Source organism: Phalacrocorax carbo, chromosome 21, assembly GCF_963921805.1.
Source record: "Phalacrocorax carbo chromosome 21, bPhaCar2.1, whole genome shotgun sequence".
Taxonomy (NCBI): domain Eukaryota; kingdom Metazoa; phylum Chordata; class Aves; order Suliformes; family Phalacrocoracidae; genus Phalacrocorax; species Phalacrocorax carbo.
The window spans coordinates 6,214,881-6,233,436 of record NC_087533.1 but is presented as its reverse complement, the minus strand read 5'-3'; the positions used below and the strand labels follow the sequence as shown (position 1 = coordinate 6,233,436).

Below are 18,556 nucleotides of genomic sequence, written 5' to 3'. Positions count from 1 at the left end.
GGCAACGGAAATTGGGGAGGATGGGTTTTGTGCACTGCAGGTGGGAGGGATGGTGAGGCTTCCTCTTGTGCAGATCATAAGGCAGGACTGTGCCCTGACAGTCCCTGCCAACACCCTAAGCTGTCTGCCAGGCCCTGGTGTAATATGGTGAGCTTTATTTGGTTGTAGTCTTCTGTGCTGTAGGCTCAGACATGCCATGCCTTTGCTACTCTGGCCATAACTCTTGCCCAAGACAATGTCATATTCACAGTTAGGGATGTACATTTATGCTGTTGGGTAACAGATACCATTATACAGGCTCTGTGCTACTAAGGAGGGCTTCCCCCAGCCCCTACCTTGCTCCCCAGCCTTCCCAAAGGCATTAACAAAAATGTTAATGTTGCTCTGTAGATGTAGTTTAAGATTCAGAGCAACCTGTTTTCTCAGCATCTGAAAAGAAGTACCTGAGATCCTTGTTTGCAGGGAAGGCCCACAGAGTGAAGATATTTTTCAGGCTGTGTATTTTACTTGTAGCACAGTGGGACTGTGAGCAATGGCTTTAATAATGCACTAGAAGGCACCACTATAAGCTAAATGTGGCATATCCAAGTGACTGTATTTATAAACAAAGCATAAAGCATTGCATGTTGTTAGCGTCCTCTGTTTTAAGGACCAGCTTTAGGAAAAAGCATACAAGTAATTAGTTTGCTTCAATAATGGTCCATTTCTCTTTTCCTCCAGCTCTTATCTCTCGTCAGTAAGTTCCCTGGCCTTCATAAGTCCCCCAGATGGGACTTCCATCCTCTTTTGCCCAGGAAGAGTTATCCTGAAGGGGCGGCGTCTCAGAGGACTGCTCTGGTGAGAGGTGGCTCATCCTGGAGGTAAGCTCATTTGCCACAGTCATGAATGGTGAGAAGGAGTAAGGTGAGGTGGCAGCATAGCTGGGAGAGTAGTGGACATCTTCAAGAGGATGCAGAGGGTAGGGCTGGGCTCCAGGGATGGCTGGGGTCCAACCTGAGCTTCGGTATGTGGAAACACCTCCAGACTCATGTGAGGAGAGGCAGCTGGTGCTAGAAGGGAGTGCTTGCAAAGGATCTGAGCATGCACCGTCTGACTGGCTGAGACTGTCGGGTAAGGTCTGCTCCCAGGGCTCTCTCTGCATAGAAGTGGGGAGAGAAGGCAAGAAAGACCCTTAAGAATAAAAGCTTGTCCTGGAGGCAATGGCATATCTAGGCTGGCTTCACCAAGCCAAGCTATCCCAAAAGCCTAGCTGGATAACTCACAATGGTTTCTATTGCTCTGGAGCAGTATTTGGTGTTAAAACTGTTGAAAGGAAACATCTGTTCTGTCAATAGTTGGCAAGGTCTGGAATAGGCTCCCAGTGGGACTGACCAGCCCTGACCCTGCAGGGCCCAGGAGCACTGCCCTCGGGGTATGAACGGAGCTGCCTCCTGGGAAGCGGCAGGGATAGGGATAGGCAACTGCCTGGACCTGATAAAGGATGTTTCTAGAAACTTAAGGAGCTTAATGGAGTAGTTGTTTTGGGGAGCAGGGAAGGTTGTTAATTTAGGAGCTGGTCTCCAACAGGAAGAAGGCACAGTTACGTGGAGGATGAGAACAAAGAGAAAATCAGTTCCCCCTCAGCCCTGCCGCATCTTCTGTATACTCTGCTGTGGCTGTCTCCTGTAACAGCCACATCCTTCCCCCATGAGTCCCCCTGCCTTAACCCCAGCTTTAAATTGGGTAATCTTTCATTGGGTGACTGAGAACTGTAGGCTCACTCACTAGTAGGAAGTGCGCTGTGTCATTAGGGAAAGATGGCAGAAGAGGGGGCACAGAAGAAGGGCTGAAGAAGGAGCTGGTACCAGCTGTGAGGGGAGTAGCACGGTAATCCCCGTATTGGTTGGTGAGATATGGGTCCAGGAGTGCCGCGTAGCCCTGAGTTGCAGAGGAATCGCATGAGAAGGGTTTGGACCCTAGAGGGGATGAGTAGACATCACTGACAAACTGCTTTGTGTTGTGGAAATCCAACTCAGTTGTGAAGGGCCTCCTGACGCCGTAGTAACCAGCCGTGGTAGGTGAGCCTGTGGTGATTAGAAAGAAGGTTTGGCTAAAGGGAAGTTGTAACAGCAGCACCTGGGGAGCCACAGGGCTATAGGCACCTCTGAAGGTGCAAAGTAGAGCCCTTTTCTCTCTAGCATTGCACAGAACAGGAGTCAATCCTGTCTTGAAACACGTATGTCAGCCCAAGTGCTTTTAGCACTTCAGACTGCTCTGATCCAGCTGATGACCTCCACCTGCAGCAAAACAAATATGTTTTTGGAAGCCTCAAGTATGAGGCCAGGGGGATGGAGGTTAACTTCTCCCGACTTTGTTTCTTCCTTGCTCTGCTACAGCTCCTGGGGAGGAGGATGAGGTTACAGGTGCAAAACCACCTGCCTCTGTTCCAGCCTCACTCCCCTTTCCCTGCTCAAGGGACAAAACAGGTCAGCTTCTGGTTTCATACTTTCTCTCTTCAGCTCTAGGGAAATCTGGAAGACGCAGAGAAAAGAAGGGGTTCTGTGTGCCATCTCTATGACAAGGGATGGGAACTACTTTAATTAGCTCTTTTTCCCCTCTTTGGGAATTTTGTACAAGACTACAGGGGCCTTTCTTTTATTATTGCTGTTCCTGTTTTGACTTTTTCAATTACTTTCCTCCTGGGCTCTCTCTGAGGGGTAGCTCCGCTCCAGTACTCCTTTGCCCACTTCACGTCCTTTGGAGGAGAAGAGACAGAGTAGTGTCAACTGCCCAACCTGCACTGAAGATATTTATTGGTAGAGGAAAACCTCACCTGGCATTTGGACAAATGGTGGCTTCTGTGTGCTGGCGCTGCCCTGCAAAAGATAAAGACATGTTAAAAAATATCTTTTCAAAGCATTGTCAAAATGCAGATGCATTACTTGAGCCTTTGTGCTGTGAGTATGAAGAGCTTAACTACAAGATTTCAGGCCTCAGGCCTCTGAGGTATTAGCAGATGTAGGCTAAGATGGGATTTTGAAGGTCTTGTGTACAGCTTATAACAATAGAAATATCAAGATAACTGGCTTCTTTTTCATGTAGTGCAGGGTTCCTTAACGCAGACATAATGCTGAGCAGTTATTTTGGTGTTGGCACAAAACAGGTGTGAATAAGCTGGTGTCTAAGTCCTTGGCTGGTCAAAACAGGCAGATTCTACATTGCCCATGTTCTAGTCAGCTCTCCTATGCGGCATCTACCTGCCACACAGCCAATTTAGCTGGGCCCTCCTAGCAGAACAAGCAGGCCATGTGTAAAAGGCAGTTGTTTCTAGCTCCTATTTGGGTGCTACAGCAATACTGATAATAATAGTCTCCTCTTGGTCCCTAGGTAAGGGAGAATTAGCCCTGAGTGACCCTGGTGCTCATGGTGGCTAATTCCTTACAAAGCACTGTGGCAAAGGCATCTGCTGCTCTGGAGTGCAGCTTGTACATGGAGTTTCATTGAGTTCTGTCTCCAGACCTTCAAACCCACAGAGCAGAAATACAGTGCCCATTGCTCCATTTACCTCAGCCATGCTGTCACCCAGCCACTGACGGTGGCATGCTTTTTCCAGTTTGCATAGTGCAAACAGGGGGTTCCTGCCATAGCAAGCAACCAAATTTAGAGGTTTAGATTTGAATTAAATTTGCCAGTGCTAGGACTTCCTTTTACTGCTGAGGGAGGTTTGCAGCTGCTCCCTGCTCCATCATGAAAATGAGCTATGAGCCCACAGAAGTCATACAGGCTGCAAGAGTGATAGGAGGCATCAGGAAGGAGCCCTTTGGCTTGCGGGCAGATGAGTGTTCACATTGCGTGGTCAGGGCCAGGGCTTGCACCTGTCTCCAGCTGGACCATTTTTGGCTGCAGACCTCAGTGAGGATCATAGGTGGTAATGCATGCTGCCCTGCAAAGCTAAAGCTTCCACATGCAAATCAGGTCTCAGCAGACACCCCTCTCTCAGCATCTATGTCACTTTAGTAACACCTCCTACTTCAGGGTTTTTCACCACCACCTCCCCTGCTTGCCCATGGCCATCGTATCCTGCAGTCAGCGTATGTCTGCATTCACTGAGAAGGTATTTCTTTGAAAGTAATGGTGCAGGCCTCTGCGCTGGTGTTCAGACCCCAGCTTTAACATCCCACTGGGAAGTAGTCTAGTACTGTTATCTGGCACCCCTCATACTGCGGGTCAAAGGGCTGCAGTGACTAGAGCTAGGATGCTTTGCTGGAAGGACAAGAAGGTCCCTGGGCACAGCTGCCAGCCTCTAATATGGAGCATGTCAAATACCGGTGCGTCTCAGTTCATCTTTGATCCTGCGTGTTCAAGAGGCACTGAAACTGTCTGACTCTGTCACGGACAGCAGGTCATCTTGCATACACCTATATTAGATAGCCACAGAGCTGATATTAGCTGCAAGGGCTTTGCCTGGCTTAATTTAATTGCAAGAGCATCTGCAGCAGTCCCTCTTTGGCCCTCATCACAGCAGAGACCTACATTTCACTTGCATCCTGGCTCCTTATCAGGTGATGAATTGCTCTGCTTAATTTAAGCCCATTAGTTAATTTCCTCCCTGCATTACTTCCTTTCAATGCTGTGGGATGGGGGTAGCTGGATCTTCTACAATGCATCAGTGTGTCTGTTTAGCATCACTAGAGCCCACAGCATATTCAGCTGCTGATAAGCTTGGTCTCAGCCTGCCTAGCACGTGACTGAGCAGAGATACTGGCTGGGGGTACTCCAGAGAGCTGTGTTATTTCACTGCCTTAGTAACCCAGCAGCATTGTTCAGCTGCAAGGCTGCCTAGGGGGTGTAAATGTAAGGATCCAGGTCAAAATAATGACCTGGTCCTGCAATGGGGACCTACAGTGCCCTTTGACCATACTTAGGCTTCAGTGTATCTCCTCTCTGGGCCCAACATGTAGTACAGCAGCCGAAGTAATAAAAATTAAGAATAAAAGCAAAGCTTATTCTGGGCAGGGCACTTCACTGGTTTGCTGACAGCAAGTTTGCTGAATGATCTGTCCCTGGCTTCTGAGTGCTGCTGGCTGTAGTGCTTCATCTGTGTACCTACCACTCTCCCCACCTGAGAAAATAGGGTAATCCTTTTATCATTAAGAGGGTAACTGCTGGTTCATGGCTACATGGTGGGATGAGCTAAAGGAAAAAATGTCAGAGCCTCCCTAAAGCCCAGGACCAAGCCCTTCTGGCCTGCAGTTGGTGGGAACGCAGAGCCCAAATTGTGTGGTTTTCATGCTGGTACACACTGGTTTCCTATCATTTCGTGTGTCCAAGGCCTGGCTGTCATGAAGTTGTTGCTGTTCTGCTGCCTCAGTCAACAGCCCAGCAGCTCACCTCTGATGAGCAATGAGCTTTCTGTAGCAGCACAGATCTCCTCCATAGACCTCCCCTTGCACAACAAAGGCTAACTGATTTTTGGAGCAAAGATCATGTTCAAACAAAAGATGCATCTAAATTACACTGCATCATAAATATATGAAGGGGTGTTCAGTTATCTGCCGTTTGCTTTGATTTTGGATTATATTATGCCAGATAAACAGAGCTGTGCTTACAGCTGTTCTTTTCATGATACGTTCAAGCAAATACGGATGTTTGCCCTGCACAATAATTTTTCATCTCTCTTAGGGAATTAGCAACAGGGCTGATTTTGCATTAGATAGACACACAACTGCTAAGCTTTGGAATACAAAGCAAAGGGCAATAAAGCAAGCAGCAAGCATTTTACAGTTCCTAGGGCTTTTGATTCAGCCGTTGAAGCTACCGCCTCCAGAAAGGAGTCAGGTAAAGCATGATAGTCATCAACCAGGATCTGTTTTTTCAGTGAGTGCAAATACAGCAGTTGTTTCCTGCTGCTCCCCAAGTCTTCCCAAATGCCTGCCTGGTGGGAGTATGAGTTTCCTAGTGACTGTCTGTGGCTCAGGGGATCTTATGCCTTCCTGCATTAGCTGAAGGCTCTGAATTGATCTATGGCTAGATCTTGCTTTGTTTGGTAATGGCTATGCTGGTTTTCTGCCTGTTCTGTTACACAGAGTTAACATGCATGAAAGTAACAGTGAGAAAAATACTTGCAAGTCCCTTTGAGGTCTCTTTGTTTTGCTAAAGACAAAAAGCCCGAGGCAAATGGTTTGGGAGGAAAAGAGCAACAAAACTCCTAATATATGTTGTCTTCTGCCAGTAATCCAGGTCTCTGCTCCCACTCTTTCCTTCCAGGACAGTTTTAGCAGCTTGACTGCATCTCCTCATCTGTCAGTGGCCCCATTACTCCCAATCAGCCTGGAAGCGAAGTGCTGCTGCTTGGTAAAGGTGAGTTTTGAGAGCACACAGGGAATGGCTTACTGTGGCACGTGCTGGCTGTGTCACCTTCTGGGGACAGCATTGCTCTTCTGGCTAGTAGTTGAAAAAAAACCAATGTAGTGTACTATAATTTGATTTAGGTTTCCTGTTGCCATAGAACCCCTTTAAAAAGAAATAATCTCTTATAAACGGATGCTTGGCCTTTTTGCAGACCATAACATCACTGCTCCAGAGAGGAGCTGGAAGGAGCACAATATTCAGGGAAAAACATCTATTTTTGTGGCACTGGGTTGTTCAAGTGTAGCTAGTGAAAAAGGAAGTTGATTTGGAAGGTGTCATATGCAGGGTGTGAAAGAAATGAGAAATTTAGCATTACTGATTTGCGTTTAAAAAAAAAAAAGCCCTCAAAGGCTCTCTGATATAAAAAATCAAGGAACAATCTGTGATCTTTTGGGGCAGAAACTAGTGTTAAAAATGTTTTTTGCTGTTCACTCTCAATATTGGCAGTGCCCTGAACTCAACATAAATGCTATTTAAACCAGAGTATTACACAACATGACTTTTCTGGTTTTAAAAAAATAAAGGGGGGGGGGGGGGGGGGCGCGGCTGGGGAGGGCGAGTGGTGGGAAGCAACTTACACTGAAGCGGGAGCCACTGTTCTGCCTGGAGCGTTTTTCAGCAAGAAGGTCTTTGACTGTATGTTTCACTCGCACTCCTTGGTACACCCGTTTGCCAAAATCTGTAGGGACTGAGGGAATGAAATGAGCATCAGAGGAGTTCAGTGAAAGCATAGAGCAGCCGGAGGAAGTTGTTATGGAAGAAGCAAATTCATTGCCTCTGTACACCAAGTTAGGAAGGAGGCATATAAAGCTACTATTATTAATACAAAATCATCCCTTAGGAGCCCCAGCAGTGAAGACTGCTTGCTTGCAGAGAACAAAGACTGAGGTGCCCTACTCTGTATTCCAGCACTGGGTGCCATGTGGTTTCCATGCAGCTCCCTCTGTGCCATATATGGCTGGCTGATGGTTTTTGGCATTTGTTTTTCCAAAGAGATCTCTGGGGCATCCTTCATTTTGGGTCAGCAAAATTTGATGTAGCTGTACAGCCCCTACTGCTTTCAGCAGCAATGCTGTGGTTTAGCTTCTCCTTGTCCTTCTAGAGTTGCCGGCTTTGAGTACATTGCTCTGTGAGCTTTGATCTTAATACAGCAAAAGTAGAGATACCCTGGACTGTTGGAGTGGCTCCTCAGAACGGTGATGTGAATCACAGTGCAGGTCTCAGAAAAGGAGCTGGACAGTCAGTCTGCTTTGTATCCACAGCAAATACAGACAGGTACTTGGGGGCTCTGTTGTTTTATCAAGGTAATAGAGGAAGGCACAGGGGGGGTACAGTGTCTCAGCAATGTCACCCAAGAGGCTGATGGCAGGCCTGGCTCCATTTTCTTGATCTGCCTGGAATACAGCACCACCTGTCCATAGGGTGTGTCTGACTTTTGGTGTGAGGCTTCTGTCCTCTTCCTAGATAAAGCTTTGAGACGTCTGCCTTGTGTATAGGCATTTTGGCACAAATGAGGGCAGAGAGGTATGAGGTACAATACCAGGGGCAGATCTTTTATCCTGGCAGGCTGTGCCTGAAAAGAGAACTCACACCTGTGGAGCCCGGGAGGAGTGTCCATAAAGGCTTTTATTGCAATCTTCCAGAGAAGAACTTAACTTTGAAGCTAATCCCTTGGAAAACACACAGATGTGTTTTCCCGAGGGAACAAACAGCCATTCCGCAGCTGATGTGTTTGATCTCCAAAACTGTGATTTATCATTTTGCCCTTCTGCTTTTCAGGATGTGAAAAGCAACATTGGCTCCATTTATCACTTTCATTCATGTGGCATTTTGTCCCCAGGTGCACATACACATGGAGAGATTAGAAAGGGAAGAGTGGAGGGTTTAAACAATTCGGAATCTCAGTGCTGGCTTGGGGTTACCCTAAATGTTTTCCGTTAGGCCACAGTAATTGCAACTTTGGGCAACTGGAAGTTGGTTTTGGTGTTTGAGTAGTAATCAGAGAGACTTCAGCCAAGACTGGGCACAAGGCAAACACATTGCAAGAGGCAGTGCCCCAAAAAGCTTATGATCAAAATAGTCAAAATGGAGCTGAATGTTGAGTCTGCATACTGACCAGCGAGTATCTGTGGACAAGCCAGGACGCAGCCAGAAATGGGTATCAACTCTTGCAGCTGAGAGGAATCTGTATACTGAAGCTGGCTCTCTTCTATGGCCCAAGGAAGAAATGTCCCCACTGTAGCCCCTTTTCAGGGATGTTTTTACTGAGAGCAGTTGGAAGCACAGGTACCTGGTGTGCACCTGTAGCTGGAGCTCAAAAGCTGTGGCAGAGCAGGTATAACTGGCAGAAACAGCTATCCTTTCTGCATCGAAACTTTGTGTCTTTGCATGAGAGTTCCTTTAGAGATAAGTGCTGCACTTTGATGGAAAAGTCTGAGCTGTATAGCATAGTTCATTGAGCTCCGTCATGGTTTTATACTTGCGATAACTCATGCAGCTTTTGCTAGCTCCATCCAGTTGAAGATTCGGGCCTTGATTCAGCACAAAACTTCTGGAGGAGGACTATAGCCAAGGATATAGTCTTATATTTAATTTTCACAATGGAGATATTTCTAAAATAGCTTTACTGGAAAAACTGTGAGCAGCTTTTATTCCTTTATTCTGCAGTCTGATATTGCCAAATCCTACAACCTCTTTGTATTAACTGACCATTTCTAGCAAGAGCCTGATGCTCTGCACTTCTGCAGTCCTGTTTTCCTAACATCTTTACTTTGGTCTAAAAACATTAGAAAAACACTTCATACCTCCTTACTTTTACACATGGGTGCTGTGCTATTGAAGTTACTTAACTCATATACTCGCAGTGATTCCTCTGCTCAAGTTCTTATAAGTAAGCGATGTAATGGCTCTGTCCCCTAACCCTGTTTTTAACTTAGCAGTCCAGCCTCACATAACTAAACCTGTTGCTTTCAGTGAGTTATTCAGCAGGATTTGATGCTGAGGTATTAAAAGCAGGTAACTACTATTGGCAGCATCAGAGAAGGGAGTGCTAATTTGGGCCTGAGTTTATATAATTTTCAAGTAAATTGAATCATATTTCACATCACTTTGATCTAACTGACTTTTGGAAAAATATTGCATTGTGAAGGACTATAAATTCAGTGTAGAGAAGGCAGAACATGCTAAAAGATGCTATTAAATTCTTGGGACATTGAAGATGCCACACATCTATTTTAGACAATTCTTCTTTCTGGTTTTTTTTTTTTTTGTTGGTCTTTTTTTGTTTGGTTGTTTTTTTAATATGAGCCCAAGGACGGCATGGTACATTCTTTCCCTGATATTTCCATGAGGATGCATCTTTATGCTTGTGAAAAGTCAAGGTGCTGAAACTCACCTGTTTCCATTGTCGTCACTGCCGACAAGTCCCAGCTCTCAGATTCTGCAGGACTTTGGAGAAGGGCCGTCCCTCATGAGCTTCCCGGAGCAGAGTGAAGACAGTGCTCATACTCCACTGGTAAAGTTTCAGCTGAGCCTGATGAAAATGTTTTCTACAATTTAATGATGTCTCCACAATACATTGTTTGGGATTTGCTTAAATGCAAATCTCTTGATGTGTGTTTTACACCAATTTGCATGGTCAGCCTGGATCATTCCCGAAGAGTCTCTTTCCTGTCTGAGCTGACATTTCATGGATGAAAACTGAGCTGAGGTTTACTGATAGAAAAATTTTGGGTTAAAGTGAAAAGCTGGTAAGTCTTGCAGTAATGAGCCATCTCCTTACAGGTGAGAAACCTGTCTGGAAAAAAAAGGCTTGGGACAAGAGCATCTTCTCATGTGTAAGTGTCAGATACCTGTGTGCTGTTGAAGATGCACACAGCAGGCGTTACTTGGTGAGTAGTACCGTCTCTCTGGGACCCCACAGGCTAGCTTGTGCATTACACAATTAAAACTAGATCTTTGGACACTGTGAACCCAGGAGGCTTTGCATGGCATCCACTGGCACCTGTGGGGAGAGGGGTAACACTCAGCCAGGGACAGCATGCTCATGGGACCAGCAGAAACATCCTTTAGCAAACCCACATGCTCCTGGGGAGGAGGCCTGGGTTTGGCTCTCTGTTATCAAGCAAGGGGACCCCTTTCTGAAAGCCTGAGGTTAGTCTCCAGTGAGGTGCCAGCAGGGAAATCAGGAGCCAGGAAAGGACCTGTTCTTACACTGCTGCTGGACCCATATTAAAGGGACCTTTGGCCAGGCGTGCTATAGCCAGTCCTCTGTTCCCAACCACCAAATGGTAGTAAGCCTGTTTCTGCAATATCTGAACCAACAAGCAGAGTTAAGCCTTTAAATTATTCTTTAAGCACCATAACTTATATCCTAGTTCTGAAACATATCAGTGTTTGCTCTAAGAGAGCCATTTCCCCTGCAACATGGCTAGCACAACCTATCAATATAGTGAGGACATGCTATGGTGAGGCAGATGATCTCTGGAGTGGTTTCTGTACAAGCAGAGTGGGCTGCTGTGCAGTATTGCTGTGCTCATCTTACATGAGCAGGACAAGACTGGCGCCAATATGTTCTTCATAATTGAATATTTCTCCTCTTGTGGAGTCTGCTGCCAGCTTGCGGGTCTATTAGGTAAGATCCATCCCTCTTTGCAATTCCATGCACTTTCCCCAGCATTGGCCCGGAGATTAATTTGGCCTGTTATGTGAACAACCTTCCTGGGGAAGGCTATTGGTTTGTTAAGTGTAATTATTCTTTTCCTTCAGAAGAAAAATAAAATACAGAGAGCAGCAGCTGGCAAAGACTGCATCTGCTGAGGCTATCAAGGCAAGTGGAAAAGGCAGAGCTGAAGTAACATCCTGAATAATTTCCAATATTCTTAACTTGCAGAATGACTCAGGTACTCTGCCTGCTTAGACAGGGAGCTCAGGACCAAGAAGACATCACACAATCAAGCTCACGGAAGACTCTAGCTCCTGTATACAGAGTCTTTCACCACATATACGAACCCTCTTATATAAGACAAGTCTTACTTTGGCCCGTCCATTCCTGGCCACTCCCTCCTGGTACCCGCAGGTGTCTCAGATTTGGCTGACAGGTAATAGAATGGGCAGAAAGCACCAGGTGGGTCAGGGAAGTGGAGACAGATGTAAAGTCGCAACAGAAGAGGGCTGTCTTTGCTTTGTCAGCAATAGGTTTGTTTTGCCACCTGCCTCCTGGCAGACTTCCCAGATAATTTTGTCTCCTGTACCAGATGTTTATATACTTTGTTTAGGATATACAGGTTAAATCCCAGCCCCATTCAAGCTAATAGCTTTGCACTGTCTAGCCAGTCCAGGTGTTTTCTATACTGATTATAAAATAACTACATAGAAAACAACAGATCCAGCAGAAAATAATTAAACCGAGATAAAATGTCAGCCAGCCTTCTTTTAGATGAGATCCATCTCTTAGCTTACATTTTCATTTGAAAAAGCATCAGACCCAGATTCTCTATATGATTTCATGAATTTGGGCATGTACTTTCCATTCAGATCAGAAGGGAGAGCAGGTGTATATGACTGAAGCAATTGTCTATTGGCAAGACACACTTTGCGGCACATTTTGTACAATTTCATTTGGTTTTAGCATGGCATTTGCCTGTGCCAAAGCAAACTTTCTGAGCATTGTGTCTCCATTTTGTGTTAAAAAAAAAAAAATCCTGGAACAGCAGATGTAGCAGTTACCGTATATTTGTTTAGTTCAAACTGTCATTTCAATCCATCTTCTCATAACAGAGTAAAGAGAATATCTTGCATTATCTCACAGCAGGGACTGCAATACTGATGGGTTTTTTATTTGGCACTTGGCCGGGACACCCAGTTGTGTAGGTTTCGCCTCCGCAGCTTTTGTGCTGCGAGGACCCTCTTGTTTATGTGAGGAACAACCCTGGAGGCACCAGAAATTAAAGTATGTGGTAGTAGCAAAGCCTGTGCTAGTCTTCGCCCTCTACCACTGCCAAGCCAGGTCCGTGCCAGATGTTGTAATAAAAAAAGTGGTGCCGGCTCCCGGGATACGGGTTTCCCAAAACCAAACGCAAGTTAGTCCCGCCGGTGCCTGAAAGGACACCACTGGCGGGTCAGCCCCAAACCGCCCAGGAACCTTTGTGAGGTAGCGCCGCTTCCCAGCGGGCCCTCTGGGCAGCTGCACGCCTGCAGCCGGTTCCTGCGCGGGGATTGGTCATCGGCGCGGCGGGGGCGGTTGCTATTGGGCAGGCGGGCGGGAGTGGTCCGTTGGGTTCCGGCGCCCCCCAGCGGGGCAGGGGCTGGTGGAGGGTGAGTGGGACTGTTTCCCGCGCCCTGCTCCGCCTGGCGCCCCGGGGCTCGCCCTGCCTTGCCCTGCTCCGCCTGCCCGTTCGGTGCCGCTGGGCACGGACGTTCAGCCCCAGCTGCGGGAGCGCGGGGCTGCCCTGGGAGAGGCCTGCCGGACAGCACCCGGGCCGGTTTCGGGCGGTGGGTGACGGTGGGGCGGTGAGGGGAGACCTTTGGCGCCTCGCCCTGCCTTTCAGGGCCGGCGACCTCGGCCATGCCGCCCGCCAAGGCTGGCGGGAAGGAGGCCCTGGTGCTGCAGTGTGAGTGGGAGGTGTGCACCTACGTGGCCTCGAAGATGGAGGAGTTCTGCGAGCACGTCGCCCAGCACCTGCAGCGGCACGTTCCCGGGGAGCACCGGGATGAGGTGGACCCTCTCGGTAAGGAGCTTGTAGCCTTGACTGCTGCGGCTCATGAGCTCTCTCAGTTCTCTGAGATATTTTAGCGAGGAAAGCAGTGCTGCCTGTTGCAGGAGCGCAATCTCATGAAAAACACCATAGTGTTTATCTGTGGGATCCTGAGCTTTACTCAGAGAGTTTCCATCCAACTCTTATGGCCTGTATGTTTTCTGTTTGTGTTGCAGAGGAATTCACGTGTTTGTGGCAGGAATGTGGTTTCTGTTCCCCAGAGAGTTCAGCTGACCTCGTTCGCCATGTCTATTTCCACTGCTACCACACCAAGCTGAAGCAGTGGGGGCTGCGGGCCCTGCAGAGCCAGTCAGCTGTGAGCCATTGCCAGCTGGACTTCCAGAGCCGCAATATCATCCCTGAGATCCAGGAGAACTTTCTGTGTCTATGGGATTACTGTGAGGTGAGAACAGGGGACCCAGTTTCACTTTCCATTGTTGTCTGTGACGTGGCAACCAAGGGAAGGAGAGCTGCTTTTGTCCTGCAGTTCACCTGCATGCCTGCCTGTTGGCTGCATTTGTGCCTGTGTGAAAGCACGTGTTGTGCTCTGAGGCCAGTGCATGCTGATCTTTTCACCCTGTTCTCTCTGCCCCTGCTCCCCAACAGAGATCATTTGATAATCCTGAGTGGTTCTATCGGCACGTGGAGGATCACAGCTTCTGTTCGGAGTACAAGGCAGCAGGGAAGGAGAACCACGTGGTTCTCTGTGGCTGGAAAGGTTAGTGGGTGCATGCGAGGCCTCTCTAGAGAGCTTTGCACAGGGCTGGATTACAAATGTTGTACAGGAGAACTCTGCGCTTTTTGGCAGGGTTTCAGAGGACCTCTTGAACCTCAGCAAGATATGTGCATGGTCCTAACAATGAAATATTCCTGTGGAATTTCCTTCAGGGGATCCAGTTGAGTGCTTAATGTTGAACTTTTCATTTATATTTAATTAATACCTAGAACAAAAGGCTCCAGTTTAATTTTTTCAATAATTACTTTTTCCTGTGTTTGTGCAATTGCCTTAGCTGCTTGCAGTGGCAGGGGCCCACATCAGTTATACACTAGTGATCTCGTCCTGCTCCATGGGCTTTTTGGAGCAGGGAGTTGATCCTTGCTAGTCAAAACAGAAGCAAGAAGGCTGCCATTCAGTCAGGTGTGAATTGTGGCCCACATGTGAAGGATCTTAATGGCATTCTGTTGCTTCTATCTAGACTGTGATTGTACCTTCAAGGGACGCTGCAAACTGCGGGAGCATTTGCGCAGCCACACACAGGAGAAGGTGGTGGCTTGTCCTACTTGTGGGGGGATGTTCGCCAACAACACCAAGTTTTTTGACCATATCCGCCGTCAGACTGCGCTGGACCGTAAGCTCCTGTGGGCCGGGGAAGAGTGGGTTGTGAGCAGTTCTCTGGCTGGGCCGTTTCGTTTGCTAGAGCTGTGTGTTCTCTGCAAGCAAAGGGCATGGGTGTGCTTGGAAACAGCCTGGTTGCTCTGGTGTTTGGGAGCTCAGACAGTGATGAATCTCTGAGAAGTGCTGCCTTGCAGGGCAGGAGGGTTGGAGGCTGACACGGCTGCACAGGGCTCACACTGCTGCAGCCAAAGCTGTTCCTCTTGTAGGGACCCAGGACTCAAGTCAAAGGCAGCAGCTGAGCACTTGCAGCAGTGCTGGGATTTGCTTGTTGAGTTCCCTTGTGCTGTGCTGGCTCTGCATGTGTGTGTGTGGTGGTTGCTCTCCAGTTCCTGTACTAGCAGCACAAGGAGGCTGTGCAAAGGGGAGGCAGAATGGTCTTTGCACATGGTGGGGGTTTTGGTTTTGTTTTGTTTGCCATTGCAGTTAGTGTCTGCTATCTCTGCTTGGATAGAAGGGTTCCTGGCTCCACTGTAAATACCTCTTTTTCTCATTTGCTGCTCTTCGTGCTGTTCTCTCTGCTTTGAGCTCTTTTTCTCACTGCCCCCTCCCGTTTCTCCCTGGCCCTGATGCTGCAGAGCAGAGGTTTCAGTGTTCTCACTGCTCAAAGAGGTTTGCCACAGAGCGGCTGCTCCGTGACCATATGAGGAACCATGGTGAGTAAAGGCCTCTTCTCCCAGCTGAGACTCTGAAGAGCGTGTACTCTCCCCTGCTTTGTGGTAATGTTTTCCCCCTATTCTTTTGCACAGTGAACCATTACAAGTGCCCTCTGTGTGACATGACCTGCCCGCTGCCCTCCTCCCTGCGCAATCACATTCGTTTTCGGCACAGCGAGGAGCGGCCGTTCAAGTGTGACTACTGTGACTACAGGTGAGGATCAGTGCTTTTCATCTTCCCAGACTGGTGATGGAGAAGCACCTAGAGGCACATGTGTGTGTGTGCTACACAGTGTTCAGCTTTGTTCCCTTATCATTTCCTTTTAGCTGCAAGAATCTCATTGACTTGAGGAAACATCTGGACACGCACAGCAAAGAGCCAGCCTATCGCTGCGAGTTCGAGGCATGCAGCTTCACTGCACGTTCCCTCTGCTCCATCAAACTGCACTACCGGAAAGTCCATGAGGTAGGAAGGGAGCAAAGGGCTTTTCTGCTGTGTACTCTCTCCCAATGAGGCTGAGAAACCACTAGGGGCAACATGCTGTACAGAAGCATGAGAAAAAAGCTAGTGTCATGGGAAGTGCCCCAGCCTGACCAGGGCTGTAGGAATATGAGGTCAAGGTGCATTCCTCTCTTACTGCCACAGTGATACATCATGTCAGTCTTCTCAGAGAACGTGATTCTTCCTTCCATGCACATGTATGGGTACCAGGTCCTCTGATCAGGCTCATGGGGTATTCACATCCCTCTCTCTGCCCTTCAGGGTGACTCAGAGCCCCGCTACAAGTGCCATGTCTGCGACAAGTGCTTCACACGTGGAAACAACCTCACTGTTCACCTCAGGAAGAAACACCAATTCAAATGGCCCTCGGGGCATCCTCGCTTCAGGTACTGCCCATCCTTAGCTCCTCACTACTTTCTAGTGCAAGAAGCAGTTGGAGCTGCAGCTTGCTGGAGCAGAGACCTGGCAGTGCTTGGGCTCTGACATTTGCCTATCATGTGCTCAAGACCCATTTCCCAGTGGCTGGGAGGCACTGGGCAGCAAGCGTTTGGTGGGATCTGGCACAGCGACAGGGCAGTGCTGGGTGGCAGCTCCAGCAGTGGGTCAGAGATTAGGGGCAAGGGCAGCAGTGGTGCCATCACAGCTGCATCTGGTGCGATGTTTCTGAGCTTGCCAGGGGCCAGGTCCAGGTGTCCCACTCCAGAGAGACCTGCTGCAGATCAATCTCTTGACAGATGCCTCTACTGCATCCTCTCTAGGAAACTCCAAAGGGTTTCCAGACCCTAAAAGCTGGGAGGGGAAGAGGAAGGACTTTAAATGCTCCCAGTGAAACAGTGGTGGAAGGAGATGGGCTTGGGAGATTATCGACAGAGGCCTAGCAGAAATCTCAGAAGCTGCCACACGGAGGGGCTTTTAGGGGTAGGGGCTGAAGGGTTTTTATCCTACTTACCTGGTAGTGTCTATGTAGCACTGGGCATTAGAACCTAGAATATAGTGCCCCTTCCTTGGCTGCTGCTACCTGTCTCTTGGGAAGGGGCTGCAGTGTGACTGGCTGCATCACACCTGCCTATCTCTGCTCAGGTACAAGGAACATGAGGATGGCTACATGAGGCTGCAGCTGGTGCGTTACGAGAGTGTGGAGCTGACAGAGCAGCTACTGAAGGACAGAGAGAAGCGGGGGGAGGCCCTGGATAGCTCAACTGAGTGTGTGGTGCTGTCTGAGGGTGAGGGCAACCTGCAGGGCATCGTTCTGGAGGCCCCAGCAGAGGCTCCCCTGGTGGAAAACAGTATCGCTGAGCTGCAAGTGGCCCCGCTGTGCCCAGCCCCTTGCTCTGCTGACAACCCTGAGCCAGCACAGTCAAGTGCCTTCCCAGGAGCAGCGCAGTCATCGGAGCAAGAACCCAGCACCGTGTCCAGTCCCATCATCCATGTGGTGAACCGGACCAATGAGCACGGGGAGAGTGAGACTGTGTACTATGTCATGGCCAGCACATCCTCAGAGGAGCAGGTGGCAGCACCTGGTGGGCTGGCTGTGGAGCTGGAGGAGAATGTCATGGACCGTCTGCAGAAGACAGCTGAGGAGCTGGGCATCCAGATTGTGTGAGGTGCTCACCTGCCTCTCTGCATGAGGAAAACTTGGGCCTCCATGGGATGTGCCAGTGGGGAAGGTTGGGAAGTGCATGGGGATGAGGGCTGAGCTTGTCTTCACCTACCTGCAGCTGGCTACCTTATTCTCTGCTGCCCCAGTGTCACTGGCTGCCAGTTCTGGTCAGCATGGGGAGGGGGGGGGAAGGACAGATCTCTCTGTTGCGGGTCCAAGCTGGAAAGAGCTGTCTGCCTCCTGCTTTTGCGGATTAGGGACTAGCAAGCCTCTCCCACCCTTCCAGAAGGTTTGGTCTTAGTGTGTCACAGGCCTTCCCCTCTTGGTCACTCAGTGGTGATGTAGAACCTGCTGCTGTGCAGCTAAGTTGTTAGCCCTTGCTGAGCCTGGTCCTCAGCTAGGATCTCCCCAAGCAGGGTGGTGTGCTGAGCAGATGCCGCAGCTGAAGCCTCTTCCCTGGGGAGATGTGTAGCCCTTAGCAGGCCTGTTCTTCCCCATCCATACTTTGTTCTCCGAGAGATGGCATGCTCTATTCCTGCCTTCATCAGCACTTCCCTGCACATCATCTTTCCTAGGTTTTTCAGCCGGTGCTGTTGGTGGTTGCTCCACTGATCCCATTACACTGCACTGTTCTCTGGGAGGTGAGTGCTAGAGGTGCTGTCACTTGCAGGCTACTGCTACCCTGCAGCGCTGGGGGATTGGGAGCTTCTCACTGCTTTTGTCCTTCCTTGGGTTTCCTCCCCACATTGGGTTTTGGGCTCCTGGCTGGGCTAAGTGTACTTTGGCAAGACAAATAAACGTCAGACTGCTGGGCCAGCCAATGTCTGGTGTGTGTTTCAGCCCCGCCCCTGCCAGCGGTTGGATGTTGTGGTGAGAGGACAAGACCAAGGTGCCTAGAGCCTGTAGTGTGCGAGGTGGGCACTGAAGTGGTGCCAGAATTTCTTGATGTGTCCTGCATGCTGCCACTTGGTGCAGCTGGTGACTGCCTTGCAGACTATTCCACATCCCCGGAGTTGGCACTGGAAGGCCAGGTTTAGGTCTGGCACCCTTGTTCCCTGCTGTGCTGATGCAGGTTTGGTTTTTGCTGCCTCCTTCGGGGTGTGAGTGTCAGCCACCTGCAATGTCACTTTTTGACTATAGAGAGTAGCCTGGGCTTGTGAGCAGAGCCAGCTTGCCCTTTGAGTGATTTGGATGAAGACAGTGTGAAGTTAGTGTCCCTGGGGTGACACTTGGGTCCTCGCTGCCCTGGTGTGGAGGTGG

The 18,556-nt window shown here is 49.0% G+C and overlaps 3 protein-coding genes across 4 annotated transcripts in view; 2 read left to right on the top strand and 1 right to left on the bottom strand.

The window, feature by feature from the left end:
* The window catches only part of POU2AF1 (POU class 2 homeobox associating factor 1), a 45,179-nt gene extending 32,563 nt beyond the window's left edge, over nucleotides 1-12,616 (top strand). The window contains exons 15-17 of the mRNA XM_064470955.1: nucleotides 721-860; nucleotides 6,247-6,339; nucleotides 9,697-12,616. The gene's annotated coding sequence lies outside the window, so the exon portion shown is untranslated. The remainder of the gene's footprint in view (nucleotides 1-720; nucleotides 861-6,246; nucleotides 6,340-9,696) is intronic.
* POU2AF2 (POU class 2 homeobox associating factor 2) lies at nucleotides 734-7,121 on the bottom strand. The gene is made up of 4 exons (XM_064470707.1): nucleotides 6,969-7,121; nucleotides 2,813-2,855; nucleotides 1,765-2,063; nucleotides 734-1,135 (listed from the first exon to the last, which is right to left on the bottom strand). The coding sequence occupies exons 1-4, from the start codon at nucleotides 7,119-7,121 to the stop codon at nucleotides 734-736; spliced, it is 897 nt and encodes a 298-aa protein (XP_064326777.1).
* A 66-nt stretch (nucleotides 12,617-12,682) lies between the features above and the next one.
* On the top strand, nucleotides 12,683-18,112 carry HINFP (histone H4 transcription factor). 2 transcript variants are annotated; one of them, XM_009504680.2, is made up of 9 exons: nucleotides 12,684-13,118; nucleotides 13,322-13,548; nucleotides 13,752-13,863; nucleotides 14,342-14,494; nucleotides 15,117-15,194; nucleotides 15,288-15,408; nucleotides 15,522-15,660; nucleotides 15,958-16,082; nucleotides 16,777-18,112. In XM_009504680.2, exons 1-9 carry the CDS (start codon nucleotides 12,956-12,958, stop codon nucleotides 17,297-17,299), a joined length of 1,641 nt encoding a protein of 546 aa, XP_009502975.1. In that variant the 5' UTR covers nucleotides 12,684-12,955; the 3' UTR covers nucleotides 17,300-18,112. The 2 variants fall into 2 exon arrangements, with proteins under 2 accessions (XP_064327024.1, XP_009502975.1); XM_064470954.1 differs by lacking the exon at nucleotides 15,117-15,194 and having other exon boundaries at nucleotides 12,683-13,118.
* Nucleotides 18,113-18,556: the final 444 nt, after the last annotated feature.